At 32.3% G+C, this 18,831-nt stretch overlaps 2 protein-coding genes and 1 long non-coding RNA gene across 9 annotated transcripts in view; 1 reads left to right on the top strand and 2 right to left on the bottom strand.

Moving 5' to 3' along the window:
* LOC105325378 (multiple epidermal growth factor-like domains protein 10) overlaps positions 1–18,831 on the bottom strand; it is a 207,975-nt gene that overhangs the window by 57,422 nt on the left and 131,722 nt on the right. The window lies entirely within an intron of this gene.
* LOC117692866 (angiopoietin-4-like) overlaps positions 1–18,831 on the bottom strand; it is a 34,730-nt gene that overhangs the window by 8,350 nt on the left and 7,549 nt on the right. Inside the window, exon 4 of one of the 5 annotated variants that reach the window (XM_066077956.1) lies at positions 633–679. The exons of 3 other annotated variants lie outside the window; for them this stretch is intronic. In XM_066077956.1, the coding sequence (XP_065934028.1) occupies positions 654–679 (26 nt within the window). In that variant the 3' untranslated portion in view covers positions 633–653. Of the gene's footprint in view, positions 1–632; positions 680–16,570; positions 16,606–18,831 lie in introns of those variants that run through there. One more of the 5 variants, XM_066077957.1, reaches the window with a different exon arrangement.
* On the top strand, positions 1,639–12,712 carry LOC136273492 (uncharacterized). Its single transcript, XR_010711658.1, has 5 exons — positions 1,639–1,941; positions 7,305–7,385; positions 7,652–7,734; positions 11,851–11,936; positions 12,549–12,712. It is a non-coding gene; the product is annotated as an uncharacterized lncRNA (long non-coding RNA).

Raw genomic sequence — 18,831 nt, 5'->3', positions numbered from 1 at the left:
ATCTGCTTTACCTTTCCTCCACATATAGAAGCATTTTCATTTTCAACTTTAAGTTAAATATGAATGAATACCTCGCATTTCAGCAAAAAGTGAAGAAATATTCAAACATAACTATGATATAAACCAATTTCAAATTACAAAACGACGTATAAAATAAGGTGTAAATTACTAATTTTCGATTACCCATTAACCGCTATAACAACAAAAGACAGGGCTGTCCCGGGGCCCCATCCTCACCAAATATGAAGGCCCAAATATGGTATACAGGGTGTTAGCCAGCCCCTTGAAAGAAATCCCATTATAACTGTATTATACGAAATGTCGCAGATTTCGCCAGGCTAGCTAAGCCTCTTACTGGTCGTGCTCATTATGTCAATGTTCAGGGTAGGTCAGCAAGTGATACTTTTTACTATAAAACTATTTTTTTCAAATAAAAAGTGAAGTTATAATGGAATTTTGAATTTACGTTTATTAGCATGTTTACGGTAATTTAAATAGCGAACCGACCACAGAATTCTATTCGCTTTTCGAATAGTGAATAGCGAAAAGCGAATAGAACTCAAACTTCTGAATGCCTTATGGCCACACCTTACAACTGGGGACCAAACTTAACAACCTTCAGTCTTCCCTACCTGAGAATGATTCCACACAAATTACAGCTTTCCTGGCTGATTGGTTTCTGAGGAAAAGATTTTTACAGATGCACTATGTAAAAATTTGACCCCCCCCCCCTGTCTTTGCACAAATTTGCGTTTACATTACCTGGGGATGCTTCCACACGAATTTTAGCTTTTCTGGCCGAATAGTTTTTTTTAAGAAGAATAAACCGCTTACTATCTTAATCAAAGTACTGAAGTACTGAAAGCCGGGCTCTTTTGGTGTGTCTTTATGCATATTGTGTAGTAAAGACTGAAAATCTCTCTCTTTATCTCTCTCTCTCTCTCTCTCTCTCTCTCTCTCATGCTTTTAATGTCGGCAAAGCATCAGAGAGCGACCAAATTTTGTAAGCGGCTATAAACAAAAAATATGTCTGTCTAGTAGAAGTTAAAAAGTTTAACAGTTGCTGCCTTGAATTTTGCAACAAGCATTATATATTCAATTCCCGTTTCTTCATCGCGCAGCAAAGTAGTTCATGGAAATTCATGCGCATTGTATGTGTCCAAAATGCATAGTAATGTTTTAAAAACACGTTATTTATAAGAAAACTAAAAAAGATAGACAATTCATTCGAAATTTAAAAAAAAGAAACAAAATGCCAACACTTTTGACAAAACGTGGCTCTTTGTGTAACTATTTGGTATAGCGGAAGCTTTACCTTGACGCTGTTTGGTTTTTTGTTTATTTGTGCTATTTATAGTAACATTGGCGATTTGCCTGCCTATAGCCAGGACTCTGCTTTCAGCAGAGCCCGGCTAAAAATTCATAGAGCAAAATGCAAATTCAAAGCAGAGCTCCAAAAAGATACAGATGTGATCAGGTTCCTAGAATAAACAATATATTCAATAAAATATATTTGCCTGCGTCCGCTCGTGTGTGTGTGTGTGTGTGTGTGTGTGTGTGTGTGTGTGTGTGTGTGTGTGTGTGTGTGTGTGTGTGTGTGTGTGTGTGTGTGTGTGTGTGTGTGTGTGTGTGTGTGTGTTTGTAAGCACCTGAATACCACTACACGAGTATGAATACACACGTTTTATCCCACTACATTTTTTCTTCCCACTACATGCACCCGTGTAGTGGGAAGTAAAATCGTTCGGAAACGTTATTTCTCATCGTACTTGATTCAAAAAATATAAAATCGTACTATGTTTGGGTTTCCGGTGTGTATGTGGATTTTTTTACACGCATCGTGGAGTCCATAAGAGTACTTTACACACTTTCCTCCATTGGATATAAATAGCGCATGCGCAATCGGAACTTCCTATTCGAAGATGGAAATAAATGTTTACAGTAAGTGTCATTTTTTCTTCGATATCTAGGGAATTATATCATTCTATTCTAATAGATAAATCTGGTAAACGACTATAACAAGGTCAGGCATTGTCTTTCCTGTTAAGTTTTTCACTGATAAAGGAACACGAGATCTAATTTTGACATCATGCGAATGCCATATTCATAATCAAAGAAGGGAACGTAACTTATTTAGAATTAAAATGTGTCTATTTTATTTCAAGATTTATTTAATTATTGAACAGATTATTACTTATATTTTAAGGGATATATCAGTACCTTCTTAGTGGCCGAAATTCGGCCCCATTCCTAATCAGAAATAGGTAATATTTCCTCAATTTAGCGGTATTTTTTCCCAACTGGTTAACACTGAGTCTATATTTAATTCTTTTAAATAAATAATATGTATTAAAAGCAAAATATGTGATCTTTTAACCTCAATCAGCATAGCTTTTATCATAATACCTGTTTAAAAACATTCTGTAAACATTGTCAACTTTTAATCCTAATTTCCTCTATCTTTCTAAAAATCATAATGCTGTGTTCTGTGGAATCGTTATGCTGTTTCCACATACATGTACTTGATTGATATACCTTTTCAATTGTACAATTTCATTAAAAATACGGATGAATTACGTTACATAATTATATTAATAGAAACATATTAGGAAAAGTTACTTTCAAAAAGTGATTTAGTTGGAAATACTGATTTTTATCATTAAAATGAAAAGTTTTCTCATGGGGTTAAACTTCAAAATAAATGATATTTACTTAAGCTAATGGTGATTATTTCTTAATATTAATACGATCTGAGATAAATTTGGGTACAGATAATGATCCAAAAAGATTTAGAGGGTTTCCTAAGTGATTAAGTGTACAGATTGATTTTAGAACGTTAAAATGAAAAGTACAGGTTTCCTCATTGGTGTCTAAATTCAATAGGAAAGGATTTTTACTTAAACTAATGATGATTATTTCTTTACATTAGTGTAGTTTAGGATAAATTAGGGTACAAATATTGATTGAAAAAGATTTAGATGGTTTCCTAAGTGAATAAGTATACTGAATTCATAACGGTTAAATTAAAATTATGGGTTTCTTCATGGGAGTCTAAGTTCAATAAAAAAAGGATTTTTACTTCAACTAATGGTGATTATTTCTTAGTATTAGTGTAATTTAAGATAAATTAGGGTACAAATATTGATTTAAAAAATTTAGGGGGGGGGGGGAGGTTCCTAAATAAATACTATACTGATTTTAGAACGTTAAAATGAAAATTAAGGGTTTCCTTATTGAAGTCTAAGTTCAATAGGAAAGGATTTTTACTTAAACTAATGGCGATTATTTCTTAGTATTAGTGTAATTTAAGATAAATTAGGATACAAATATTGATTTAAAAAATTTAGGGGGAGTTTCCAAAATAAATACTATACTGATTTTAGAACGTTAAAATGAAAATTAAGGGTTTCCTTATGGAAGTCTAAGTTCAATAGGAAAGGATTTTTACTTAAACTAATGATGGTTAATTCATAGTATTAGTGTAATTTAGGATAAATTAGGGTACAAATATTGATTGAAAAAGATTTAGGGGGTGTCCTAAGTGATCAAGTATACTGATTTTATAACGTTAAAATGAAATGGATAGGTTTCCTCATGGGAGTCTATATTTAACAGAAAAGGATTTAACTTACACTAATGGTGATTATTTCTTAGTATTAGTGTAATTTAGGATAAATTAGGGTACAAATATTGATTGAAAAAGATTTAAGGGGTTTCCTAAGTGACTTAGTATACTGATTTAAGAGCGTTAAAATGAAAAATATAAGTTTCCTCATCAGGGTCTAAGTTCAATATGAGAGGATTTTTACTTAAACTAATGATGATTATTTCTTTACATTAGTGTAGTTTAGGATAAATTAGGGTACAAATATTGATTGAAAAAGATTTACACGGTTTCCTAAGTGAATAAGTATACTGAATTCATAACGTTTAAATCAAAATTATGGGTTTCTTCATGGGAGTCTAAGTTCAATAAAAAAGGATTTTTACTTAAACTAATGGCGATTATTTCTAAGTATTAGTGTAATTTAAGATAAATTAGGATACAAATATTGATTTAAAAAAATTAGGGGGGGTTTCCAAAATAAATACTATACTGATTTTAGAACGTTAAAATGAAAATTAAGGGTTTCCTTATGGAAGTCTAAGTTCAATAGGAAAGGATTTTTACTTAAACTAATGATGATTAATTCATAGTATTAGTGTAATTTAGGATAAATTAGGGTACAAATATTGATTGATAAAGATTTAGGGGGTGTCCTAAGTGATCAAGTATACTGATTTTATGACGTTAAAATGAAATGTATGGGTTTCCTCATGGGAGTCTATATTTAACAGAAAAGGATTTAACCTACACTAATGGTGATTATTTCTTAGTATTAGTGTAATTTAGGATAAATTAGGGTACAAATATTGATTGAAAAAGATTTAAGGGGTTTCCTAAGTGATTTAGTATACTGATTTAAGAGCGTTAAAATGAAAAATATAAGTTTCCTCATCAGGGTCTAAGTTCAATAGGAGAGGATTTTTACTTAAACTAATGATGATTATTTCTTAAAATTAGTGTAGTTTAGGATAAATTAGGGTACAAATATTGATTGAAAAAGATTTACACGGTTTCCTAAGTGAATAAGTATACTGAATTAATAACGTTAAAATCAAAATTATGGGTTTCTTCATGGGAGTCTAAGTTCAATAAAAAAGGATTTTTACTTAAACTAATGATGATTATTTCTTAGTATTAGTGTAATTTAAGATAAATTAGGATACAAATATTGATTTAAAAAATTTAGGGGGGGTTTCCAAAATAAATACTATACTGATTTTAGAACGTTAAAATGAAAATTAAGGCTTTCCTTATGGAAGTCTAAGTTCAATAGGAAAAGATTTTTTACTTAAGCTAATGATGATTAATTCATAGTATTAGTGTAATTTAAGATAAATTAGGGCACAAACATTGATTAAAAAGATTTAGGGGGTGTCCTAAGTGATCAAGTATACTGATTTTATAACGTTAAAATGAAAATTATGGGTTTCCTCATGGGAGTCTAAATATAACAGAAAAGGATTTAACTTACACTAATGGTGAATATTTCTTAGTATTAGTGTAATTTAGAATAAATTAGGGTACAAATATTGATTGAAAAAGATTTAAGCGGTTTCCTAAGTGACTTAGTATACTGATTTAAGAGCGTTAAAATGAAAAGTATGAGTTTTGTCATGGGGGTCTAAGTTCAATAGGAAAGGATTTTTACTTAAACTAATGATGATTATTTCTTAACATTAGTGTAGTTTAGGATAAATTAGGATACAAATATTGATTGAAGAAGATTTAAGGGGTTTCCTAAGTGAATAACTATACTGAATTTATAATGTTTAAATTAAAATTATGGGTTTCCTCATGGGAGTCTAAGTTTAATAGGAAAGGATTTTTACTTATACTTATGATGAATATTTCTTACCATTAGTGTAATTTAGGATAAATTAGAGTACAAATATTGACTGAAAAAAAATTTAAGGGGTTTCCTAAGTGAAAACATACTGATTTTAGAACGTTAAATTAAAAAGTATATAGTTTTCCTCAATGGGGTCTAAGTTCAATAGGAAAGAACTTTTACTTAAACTAATGGTGATTATTTCTTAGTGTTAATGTAGTTTAGGATAAATTAGGGTACAAATATTGATTGAGAAAGATTTTAGGGGTTTTCTAAGTGAATAAGCTGTATACTGATTTTAGAACGTTAAAATGAAAATTATGGGTTTCCTCAAGGGAGTCCAAGTTCAATAGTTAAGAATTTTTACTTAAACAAATGATGAATTTTTCTTAGCATTAGTGTAATTTAGAATAAATTAGGGTACAAAAATTGACTGAAAAAAAATTTAAGGGGTTTCCTAAGTAAAAACATACTGATTTTAGAACGTTAAAATAAAAAGTATGGTTTTCCTCATGGGGGTCTAAGTTCAATAGGAAAGAACTTTTACTTAAACTAATGGTGATTATTTCTAAGTGTAAATGTAGTTTAGGATAAATTAGGGTACAAATATTGATTGAAAAAGAATTAAGGGTTTCCTTAGTGATTAAGTATACTGATTTTATAACATTAAAATGAAAAGTATGAGTTTCCTCATGGGAGTCCAAGTTCAACAGGAATGGATTTTGACTTAAACCAATGGTTATTTTTTCTTAGTGTTTATGTAATAAAAAAAAGTCATAAAGTATAAATTAGGGAATAAATATTGACTGAAAAATATTTAGGGGGTTTCCGAAGTGAATAAGTATACTGATTTTAGAACGTTGAATGAAAATTATGGGTTTCCTCATGGGAGTCTAAATTTAACAGGAAAGGATTTTACCTAAACTAGTGGTGATAATTTTTTAGTATTAGTGTAATTAAAGATAAATTTGGGTAAAAATATTGATTGAAAAAGATTTAAGGGGTTTCCTTTGTGATTAAGTATACTGAGTTTAGAACGTTAAAATGAAAAGTGTGGGTTTCTTCATGGGGGTCTAAGTTCAACAGGAAAGGATTTTTACTTACACTAATGGTTATTTTTTCTTAGTATTAGTGTAATTTAGGATTAATTAGGGTACAAATATTGATTGAAAATGATTTAAGGGGTTTCCTAAGTGATTTAGTTTACTGATTTTATAATGTTAAAATGAAAAGAATGATTTTCCTCATGGGTGTGTAAGTTCAATAGGAAAGGATTTTTACTTAAACTAATGGTAATTATTACATAGTATTTGTGTAATTTAGGATAAATAATGGTACAAATATTGATTTAAATAAATTTAGGGAGTTTCCTTAGTGATCAAGTATACTGAATTTGTAGCGTAAAAATTAAAAGTATAAATTTACTCATGGGGTTCTAAGTTCAACAGGAAAGGATTTTTACTTAAACTAATGGTGAATATTTCTTAGTGTTAATGTAATTTAAGACAAATCAGGGTAGAAGTAAAGATCCAAGAATATTTATGAGGTTTTTGGAGTGAATAAGTAAACTGAAGTTTTAACGTTGAAATGAAAAGCATGGGTGTCCTCATGGAGGTCTATTTAGTTCAATAGGAAAGGATTTTTATTTAAACTATAATGGTGATATAGGTTTTTTTTTTTTTAATAATCAATTACATGTACATAATGTATACTGATTTTTTCAAGTTAAAAGCAAAAGATATTGGTTTCCTCATGGGGGTCCAATACTTTACAAAAGGATTATTTTATATACTCACGGTGATTATTTCGTTGCATTAATGAACTCAACATGTAACCAATATTATTCTTCTTTTTTACATTTTCTTTTAGAGACTCAAAACCAAACATTTTGTTTGCAAATAGTGACTGATGTGCCTTATGATGTAGATGTTGGATATTGTGCTTTTCCAGGTAATGAACAATTTTTTTCTTACTGTAAACAAACACATGCTTAAGGGAAAAAAAGAAAGAGGGATATAGAAGAGAAAGAAGCTTTATTTGTACTTTAGTGTCTATGAGTAATACTTTTACATTTGATCTGAGTGAGCTGAATTAAATTCTTTATATAATTATATATTACTGTATACAATATATATGATTATCAAGAAATTAAGAATGAACAATTAATTGTGAATGATACTATGCATATCTGAAATTTTTCTACATTTTCTTTTAAGAGAAATGGCCCAAAATGGAAAGCATCTGCAGACAATGACTGATATGTTTTTTGATGCAGATGTTTAAAATGATGCTTTTGAAGGTATCAGTATAATTTTTGTTACTTATTGTAAACAACTAACTACAGAGGGTTCCGCTTAATCTGATTGTCCATTTGTCAGGCAAATATTATCAGATTAACCGAATATCACATAAACCAGTTTTAGCATTTCATAAAGGAAATCATGAAATATAAACAACCTATACATATATGTATATGCATTATTTTCAACCACACTTCTATTTTAACGATTTAATGTAATAAATATCAAAATAAAATAATTACAAAGTATTTTTATTGGATTTTTAATCGCTATTTACTGGTTTTACAGATTAAATCATTATTTACTTGCATGTGATTGCTCTTATCCATAATCATACGATGTATTGGACGCCATCTTAAACCGGAAGTGCGTTTATAGATAGAATGATCCTGTATAATCTAAATCTTTCCGGAAAGAAAAACAACTTTATTTTTTATGAATTTCTGATTCAGCACTAAAAATAAAATCATTTTCTATGGGCACTACAAAATAAAATCATTATATGATTGTCAGTCACATATCAGTACACGAGCGATTTTTTACGGAATCCAGTCGATGAACTCTGTGATCCTGGACTGCCTTTTCTTTAGGGCGATCATTTCAAATTGCTCTAGAAGTGCATAGTTGTCACAGCCGTTTTCCTCCACGAATATTTGCACGTACTCCATGCACTTGTTGACACCATTTACATTTGTGGGAAGTTCATCGTCAATGTCCACAGTCTCTGTCTCGTCTGCCTCGTCCTCGCATGATTTGTGATTGGAAATTTCAGGTTACTTATAGAAACGGCATAATTACGCACAAGCTAAAGTATCGTTTATATGACATGTTGTAACTAGTGTTCAAAGCTCATTGTACCTTAGTTTATAAACTTAAATTGTTTAATTGTTACAATTTAAGCGACATCAGTTCAAAGCCGAATTCCATAAGTGCGCGTACACATACACACGAACTAATTGCCATAATTGCTCATCAAATGGTTTGTATCCGTGAATACATGTATATAATCAGAAACAAGCAACACTATATTATTTACTCTCAATTTCTTTCAATCAAAATTGCCCTCAGGCAAGAGTCGTCTGGAATGTGATCGTCCTGAACTATCGATGTCGGTATCTTTCATCTATCGACCAGCTGACCATCTGTGTGCGTTGAGCTGTGACTAATCCCCTGAAGCACCGTTATTTGCAAGTTTTAGGCACGTGCCAAGCTTTTTACACAGTGAGAGGTATATACGAGGTGTGGACATGGTGGAAGAGGTGTGAAAACGTTATTTGATTTTTTGATCGGCCGACAGAAATCGTATCACATTAACCGAAAATGACATTTTTTCCCAATCAGATTATCAGTAGAAATTACAAAGGCTTATATAGCAAATGGATCGGTGTTTTGATTTTATATCATATTAACCAAATAATCACTTTAACCGCGATCAGATTAAGTGGAACCCTCTGTATTACAAATAATAACAGAAAAAGAGAAATGCTATGTGTGTGTGTGCGTGTGAGAGAGAGAAAGAGAGTGAGAGAATTAGATTGAAGGGGAGAAATAGTGAGATGACTTAATACCATAATTTGTATAAATGAAGTAATTTTTCTATTTAGATATTTTACCTGAATGTCACTACATGCGTGTAAATAACTAAATGTGATGTCAATTTGAAAGAGAGAGAGAGAAGTCGATAGACACTAAGTTTGATTTAAAGGAATTAGATTGGAAGGGAGAGAGGAAGTCTAGAGAGAGAGAGGAATTATTGGGGAAAAAAAATGAAGCATTTTTGCTATTTGGATATAATACATGAATGTCACTACATATGTGTAAATAACTAAATGTAATGTCTATTTGAAAAAAAGTCAGAAAACTTGATAGAAAATAAGAAAAAAGGAAACAAAGGAATTAGATTGGAAGGGAGAGAGGAAGTGAGAGGACTTATTAACATTTTGTTAAAATAAAGCATTTTTTTTTCAATTTAGATATTTTACCTAAATGTCACTACATGTGTGTAAATAAGTAAATGTGAAGTGTATTTAAAAAAGTCAGAGAAATAGATATAAATTTAGAGATAGAAGAATTAGATCAGAAGAGAGAGAGAAAGTGAGAGGACTTATTACAACTTTTTGTTTAAGTGAAGCACTTTTTTTCTATGGAGATACTTTACCTGAATGTCACTACATGTGTGTTAATAACTAAATGGAATGGCAATTTGAGAGAGAGAGAGAGAGAGAGAGAGAGAGAGAGAGAGAGAGAGAGAGAGAGAGAGAGAGAGAGAGAGAGAGAGAGAGAGAGAGAGAGAGAGAGAAAATAAGAGAGAAAGAAATCAGTTCGGTAGAGAGAGAGAGAGAGAGAGATAGAGGATGTAATAAAACTTTTTATTCAAATGAAGCAATTTTTTTCATTTGACATTTTTAGCCTGAATGTCACTACATGAGTGTATATTACTAAATGTGATGTCAATTTGAAAGAGAGAGAGAGGTTGATAGACACTAAGTTAGATTTAAAGGAATTAGATCAAAAGGGAAAGAGGAAGGGAGAGGAATAATAACATTTTGTTTAAATAAAGCATGTTTTTCAATTTAGATATTTGACCTGAATGTCACTACATGTGTGTAAATAACTAAATGTGGTGTCTTTTTGAAAAAAGTAAGAGAAATAGACATAAATTTAGAGATAAAGGAATTAGATCGAAAGGGAGAGAGGAAGTGAGAGGACTTATTACAACTTTTTCTTCAAAGGTGGTAATTTTTTGTTGTTAATTGAGATACTTTTACTGAATGTCAGTACATGTGTGTTTATAACTAAATGTAATGTCAATTGGAAAATAGAGAGAGAATTTAATAGAAAATAAGAAAGAAAGAAATCAGTTCGGTAGAAAAAGAGAAAGATAGAGGAAGTATTAAAACTTTTTGTTCAAATGAAGCAATTTTTTCTTTTGAATTTTTTTGCCTGAATATCACTACATGAGTGTAAATTACTAAATGTGATGTTAATATGAGAGAAAAAGAGAGAGAGAGAGAGAGAGAGAGAGAGAGAGAGAGAGAGAGAGAGAGAGAGAGAGAGGAAATATAAGATAAAGAAATCAGAGTGGAGGAAACATAGTAAGTGAGACTTAATACAACTGTTTTGTATAAATGAAGTATTTTTTCTATTTAGATACTTTACCTGAATGTCACTACACGCATGTAAATAACTAAATGTGATGTCAATTTGAGAGAGAGAGAGAGAGAGAGAGAGAGAGAGAGAGAGAGACTAAGTTAGATTTAAAGGAATTATATCAAAAGGGAGAGAGGAAGAGAGAGAGGAATTATTAACATTTTGTTTAAGTAAAACATGTTTTTCAATTTAGATATTTGACCTGAATGTCACTACATGAGTGTAAATAACGAAATGTGATGTCTGTTTGAAAAAGTCAGAGAAATTGATAGAAATTAAGAGATAAAATAATTAGATTGAAAGGGAGAGAGGAAGTGAGAGGCCTTTTTACAGCTTTTTCTTCAAAGGAGGTAATTTCTTTTTTATTTATTGAGATACTTTACCTGAATTTCACTATGTGTGTGTAAATAATGAAAAGTAATGTTCATTTAAAAGAGAGAAAGAAGTTGATAGAAAATAAGTTAAAGATAAAGAAATTAAAGCGGAAGAGAGAGAGAGGAAGTTAGAGGACTTATTAAAACATTTTGTTTAAATCAAGGGATTTTTGTTCTATTGAGATACTTTACCTGAATGTCACTACATGTGTGTAAATAACTAAATGTGATGGCAATGAGAGAGAGAGAGAGAGAGAGAGAGAGAGAGAGAGCGAGAGAGAGAGAGAGAGAGAGAGAAATTGAAACAAAGTTAGAGACAAAGACATTTTGCAGAAGGTAGAGAAGGAGTTAAAGGACTTTTAAAAGAAATGTGTTCAAATGAGAGAGAGAGAGAGAGAGAGAGAGAGAGAGAGAGAGAGAGAGAGATCATGTAGAACATAACAACAGCAGCAATATTTGAACACTTTTATAAAGGTCAATTATACATTTCTAAAAACTTCCTTGTATAACAAAACATAACCTTTTTTTATAAGAGTAAAACAAAGTAAACAAAATATTTTTTTTATGTTAATTGTTGTCTTATGCTTTCAGGAAAAATATCCAAGCTAAATGAGGTTTCCTGAGAAAAGTGTTTGTCTCACATGGAAAAGCCATTGTCTAAGATTATACATATTAAGGTAAATGTATAAATTAAATGTTATTTCTTAAAAAGAAATAAGCATGAGAGAGAGAGAGAGAGAGAGAGAGAGAGAGAGAGAGAGAGAGAGAGAGAGAGAGAGAGCGAGAGAGAGAAAGAGAAATAAAGAGAGATGAAGAGAGAGAGAGGGGAGAAATAAAAAAAAAAGAGAAAGAGAATACAGAGAAAACTGCTTTTAGTTTTCATCAATATGAAGTTTATTCATCATTGATACACTTTTCCTGAATGTCACTAGATGTGTGTAAAAAAGGGATAACAGCATGAAACTGAAATAAGGCATTAAAAAAAATTGAGAGATAGGGAAAAGTTAAAATAGATAGAGAGGGAGATAGTGTGTGAATTTAAAGTGTAAAGTGAATTTTAAACTTAATGCCTCTACATGTGTTTTTCATTGATAGTTATGAGAGAGAGAGAGAGACAGAGAGAGGGGGGGGGGGACGGAGAGACAGAGAGACAGAGAGAGAGAGAGAGTGAGTAGTGATACCTTTTAGTATTGCATAAAATCTGAAAAAAGTACATTTAAAAGTCTTGCTTTACAGAGATGAAACACATTCTCAGAATTTATATTTTGACAAGTATTTTTGTGTTGCAGCACCAGTGTTCAGACATAGGTTAACTTCCTAGATAGACGATTGAGGACCAATAGTGTCAACGGAAAAAAATCTACGCCATGAATATTGCTTTAATCAATACTGGTTTAGAAATGATAATGAAACTCTGGTACATTTTTTATTGATCGTGTGGTTTTCATGTATTCTCCCAAAAATGAAGATATGAGAGAATTAATACACTTTTTACGTGTACATGTACGTGTAAATTCAGTAGCATTGAAAGTTGGGTTATACAATGTACATATTTTGCTGTTTTAATGTTCCTAAACGATCATATTGCCTTGTTCATATTAATATTTAAATGTTTTAGTAATACTCAATAAAAGGTCAGAGTCTAATGTAATGTCTTAATTACTTTCATAATCATTGATATTCATTTTTATTTAATGTATCAACATCACTACGTCAAAAAATACATGCGCGGATCCAAAAAGAATTCCAGGGGGGTCGAACGGTTATTTGAGTTTGTCGGGGAGGGGGGGGGGGAGGGTCCGAGGCATATTTTTGGTAATTTTATAATGTAATTTAAAGAAATTTTAATTTTGCAAGGGGGGGGGGGTCAGACCCCCCTGACCTCCCTCTAGATCCTAGCATGAAATAAGCTTAGCTAATGCATGATCTTGTTTTTGTATATGCCTTGCAATATTATGTAGAAATAATCAATGTGATTGAGCATTTTGGTGTGAATAATTGCATGTTTTTTATATCATAATCTGTAATTTCACCATTAAAACTAGTGCTCTACTCAGAAGTTGTGCCGTCATTCTGTCTTTAAATAACCATACAGCTTTGGCTGAAAATGAAAGATGATGGATGCTTGTATATGCGTGTGATATACATGTACATGTAGGTAGAAGGGGCCTGTGATAGTTTTTCTCTTTCAATAACTAAACTGCCACGGTCCATTAGTTGTTCTAATAACAACATTCGGTGTTAGCTATTCAAAAATCAAAAAAATAATTGAAAAACAAATAATTGGGTTTATTCAAAGATTTATAGGTTTGTTACATGCACTTTGAAATATTTCGCACTTTGAAAAAAATTCAAAGTGTGTTACTAGTAATTTTGGAACCAGTTAAACGCGCTTTTATTATTTTTTCAAAGTGCGTTGATATCGTCGATATTATAAAAAAAAACTGTTCAGGATTTGGTCCAAATAATTGATACTTTTATTGACATACAATAACTGATTGTTTTAACCTTGGTTTGATATTGTTTAGCTCAATGGGATATATTTTTTTAAAAAAAGAATCCAATGCATTCTCAGCTTACTTTATGAACAGTTTCTCGATTAGAATTTTTTTCTCATAAGCTTACGTAGTTTGACAATTTACACAAGAACAAATCAGGAGTTTTAAATTATCCAAATATGACATAAACTGCATCGCGTAGCAATTGCCCTTTTCCTTTTTTGTCTATGCAGCAAAATTAATGTACTTCTTATCTGATACATTGGGCTATGTCAGAAACGTTTACTTCAAGTTGCTGAATATCATACGTTTTGGATAGAAAGATAAGGGGTAGGCAACCTTCTTCCTGAAATCAATTACTAGTAAATGATGCACTGGTAATTGACCTGTATGATTGGTTAACCCACACCCACCCCCGTTCTTAAAGACGGTTAATGAGATTTACTAGTGTTAACAATTCATCATACAATCAGCAAATTAGAAATTCAATTCCAGATTTTTCTATTTAAACATATTTTTTTTAAAGTGCGTTAAGTGTTTCGATAATAAAAAATGTTGAAGTTCCTTCATAACGCACTTTGAATTTTTTTTTTTCAAACTACGTTAGCTTAGTCCTAAGTTTAACGCGTTTTATTTTTTTTAAGTGTGTACTTTTCGCAAAGTGCGTTGCCACATACGTTATTTAAAATCCACTATAAATCACAAAATTTGTGTGCTATAATTCTTTAGAAACTGTACAAAGAATGTATGGTGTATCAAATCATTTGATAATGAGAAGATGGGATAAATAAGTAAAATTAATGTAAGTAGTCAGTTTCATGTGTGTATTTCAAACCTGACAATGTAGTGAGAATCATGTGTGTCTAACTGGTGGGCCACGTGGTCTGATGTAGTGGAGTTCAGGGGAAAACCCAAATTTTTAATATAATGAATTTACGAATTATCAGCCCCCTAGGCTAATAAGAGTAGACAGTCTTTTATAAATTTGCTCAAATTTTTTCTTCACGACCCTTAGAAAATAGTGTAGTGACTCTCTGGTGAAAAGTCATGTGTAGTGAGTTTCATGTCTTTACGAGTATGTGTGTGTGTGTGTGTGTGTGTGTGTGTGTGTGTGTGTGTGTGTGTGTGTGTGTGTGTGTGTGTGTGTGTGTGTGTGTGTGTGTGTGTGTGTGTGTGTGTGTGCGTGCGTGCGTGCGTGCGTGCGTGCGTGCGTGCGTGCGTGCGTGCGTGCGTGCGTGTGTGTGTGTGTGTGTGTGTGTGTGTGTGTGTGTGTGTGTGTGTGTGTGTGTGTGTGTGTGTGTGTGTGTGTGTGTGTGTGTGTGTGTGTGTGTGTGTGTGTGTGTGTGTGTGTAAAATTTGGCCCCACACTACCACCGGGTGTCATGATTTGAACAAACTTGAATCTACCCTACCTGAAGATGATTCACACAAGTTTCAGCTTAGTGACAACCATTAATGATACAACGCTGCTTAATGATGTAAATCGCATTCAGCGTTGCAATTAAAACAAGCAAATATCGACACCCTCAACTGCTTATGATACACAATTATATGATCATTAAAACCCCTGTCACACTGGAGCTACGCCCTCACGGCGATCCCGCTGCGTCCTTAAATAATATAAAACGCCAAGGTAAACGCAGTAGACTCTCTTATAGCGCCGTAAAAAACGCAACGGCATCTTCGTCCGTCGCGGTGGGATCGCCTTGAACATTTAAGAACGCTATGCGACGGCGCGCACTTTGAACATGCACAAAGTACGCGCCGTGGCTCGGCGTTCTGATAAACACGCCGTAAAAGCGTAGTGAGGTCACCGTGACAGCGCTGTTAGATCTCTTACAGCGACGCAAGAGCTCCGTCTTTGCGCCCAAAGAACGCAGCTAATCGCAGTGTAGACGCAGTGATAGGTCAATTGCGCTTGCAAGGAGACCTCATGGAGTCCTTCAGGATCTCACTGCGTCTCTATCGTGCCCTCATTGCGCATCTACAGCGTTGTTTCTCTTTTGACTGCGTTCACACAGCGACCCCAAAGAGCTGTTGCTACGTTCATCGCGCTCTCGTGACGTTTCTTTTGCGTTTATACTGCACTCCCACGGCGTTTCAAGTGCGTTGTCATCAAGACCACGAAAACTCGAACAATGACTGTTGTACAATAGCAAACGATGTAATAATTATCAAACTGGATGCAGATGACAATGTAAAATGTAGCATTTGCTAATTTTCCAAGACCAATCTATGGAAGTACTAGATGGAACTCATGCCATTAGGTTTTAATGTTTTCAAATCTTTTCTATGTTTTCTAACAACTAATAGCGAATCTTTTTTTAAGACCTGACTACTAAGAGTTTTATCCTAGTTCTTCACAAATTGTTTAGAAGTAGTTATGTATCAATTACAATGTGCCTTTCCATTAAATCAAAACTATTTTTAATCATTTATTTACTAGTTGTATATTCTTGTTTGTTCCCCATACAATTGTACAAATTACATGTAATATTAACCTACCAAGAAGTAAGGAACGTCTTGTGCACGCAGTCAGCCCGCAGAGCACGCCATTGACGCGCGATAAAAACTCCAAGCACGTCATGAGTTCTCGGCGGAGACTCAGCGAGAGCGCATTTAATTACCATGTAGAACTCCATGGAAACGCAGTTACAAGCCGTGGGAGCTCCATAAGAATGCCTCGGTAGTCGTCAGGACACCGTGATATCTCTACTTATAAAATTTTCAAATAAAACTTCTGAATTTTCCTTGCGATCCTACGGCGATTCCATGAATCTTACAACGCAGTGAACACGCCGTGGGGACGCAGTTTGTTGGATGTGGCCTTAAGCGTTGCAGTCGCACCCTTTAATGATACAAAACGATAACTTTTCATTTTCCTCAATTTGCTCAACAATCATCATTTTAGTTTTTAAGATCAATTCTTTGTTAAAAATCGAAATTATACAGGAGTCCAGGCATTCATAGTCACCAATCATCTGTATATTACATACAATGATACATATGGTGATGTAATAAATAGCTAGATAACATAAATTTGAATTAATTACATGATAAAAGAAAAATATTGGAGGGCAAACCAACATCTAAAGAATGTTTCCAGGGAAACCGAAAACTATTTTAAAAACGTGATTATTTCGTATTTTATGAATACCATAGAAGTTATCATTTAACCAAACTTATAGATATATATATGTACATGTATTTGAAATATACACGTCAAATAAAAAGCTGACACTTGTTGCTATAGTTACAAGGTAAAAATAAAGATAATCAAAGAGATTCTGTAAAGCGAAAATACTTGATTTAAATGAAATTTACGACCATTCTTCGTTGCTATTTGTAGTAAACAATCCATACTTTTAGATGAAATATATTCAAGCATTATTGAACATAGTTAAATTGCAATTGCTAAGGAAACATGTAAAGTTTAACAAATAATTCAGAAATTCTTAATTGTTCGAAACGTCATGGAAACAGCCATTTATTTTGCTAAAATGCAGTTGCAACTGATATTACATAAAAGTTAAGAACATGTTTCGTCATTTTAATCAATTCATTTTGAAGTATTACGTTACAAATATGAGGAGAAATTGTTCAAAGGTACCTCAAATATGCAGATTTATGAGATTTTAATTGTTGTTACCAAAGCAACATATTTCAATTTTCACATATATTATCTTTGTTGCAAAAAGAAAACAACCGGTTGATTTTATAAATTTAAAACTGTTTATGTTTGAATTAACTTGCCCATGAATAATTTTCTATAACATAAAAAATACACAGTATTTTGTATCTAATTATTTTATTCTGTGTAACTGAAACTGCTGCAATTACTCCTCATTTAAACAAATAACTAATTTATCCGAACAAATAAGATTTTTTTTCATCTGGTACTTCCACGCCGCCGTAATATTATCATTTCATGGGGGAAAAAATTAAGAACTAAAATTATGAAAAAGCTATTTTTTTAGTTACCGAACACTTCTTTAATGACCAAAATTTAAATTAATTATTTCATTTTTAATAACAGCTATATGTATTAAAAGTCTAACAAGGGACTTCTTGGTCTGTATGGATTTTTTAAATTTAAGCTATAAAGGAAATAAATGCTTTGTGATTTACATATCAAATAAAATAACGTAGATGCATGTAAGTGCTAGTTATATTATTACAAAGGTAACTTGATCAGGGTCGGATTACGTGGAGTTGAGATCATTAGATCAGAAGTAATGTATAGGGTCCAGTTTGATCTAATGATCTTCGCCTTGCACTTTGATTAAGATCCTCTATGAAATTAAATTTATTATCCTTCCACAAAGTTAAAAACAATCAAACAAAACCATTATATTAACTGAACACAACTTATTCTAGATAAATAAACACTTTAAAAACGCGCTACCAAGTAAAAGTTACTTATTGTGTTCCACGTCATTAGCTTCAGATAGTGTTGGAAATACAGGTGACTCCGCTTCGCGTCTGGTTTGATATGATGATTCACGCCTTGCGACTGAGCGTAATCATAATCGCGGCGACTTTATTTCGCAGTTGATTGATTAACTGGTTCGCGACGACTAATGTTCGCGTCCAAGTCTTATCCAAACTCGTTTTTGGGAGTTGATTTTAATCAACTCTCCTATGCAGTTACTCTGACAAACCGAAAGTGAAACAGTGTTTGGACCAAAGCACAAATCATCGCCGCTGACAAGAATTAGTTCTTGAGAATAATTGATAAATTCGAAATAATGTATGCTAAAGCATTGTTTTTCAAGGAAACATATTTATAAATACCTTTTTTTTTCAAGGAAACATATTTATAAATACCTTGAAAATAGTCAGATTTTAAATGGTACGAACAATTTAGATATTGTTTTCTTAAGCCAGAGTTCAATATAGTCTCGTTCAACTCGACGCTCGGTTGTCTCCGTAAATCTCCGACAAGCAGAGAGTAACTCTTGCTTGTCGGGGATTAAAGGCGACAGCCAAGAGTTTGATTGAACGAGAGGAGAGTTCAATATTGCTTGGATCCATAAATTTTCCAGAAATATTTCTATCACTGATAGATAGTTTG

Source organism: Magallana gigas, chromosome 3, assembly GCF_963853765.1.
Source record: "Magallana gigas chromosome 3, xbMagGiga1.1, whole genome shotgun sequence".
In the NCBI taxonomy this organism is placed as follows: domain Eukaryota; kingdom Metazoa; phylum Mollusca; class Bivalvia; order Ostreida; family Ostreidae; genus Magallana; species Magallana gigas.
Note: the sequence above shows the minus strand (reverse complement) of the source record. Positions and strands in the feature narration are given on the sequence as shown.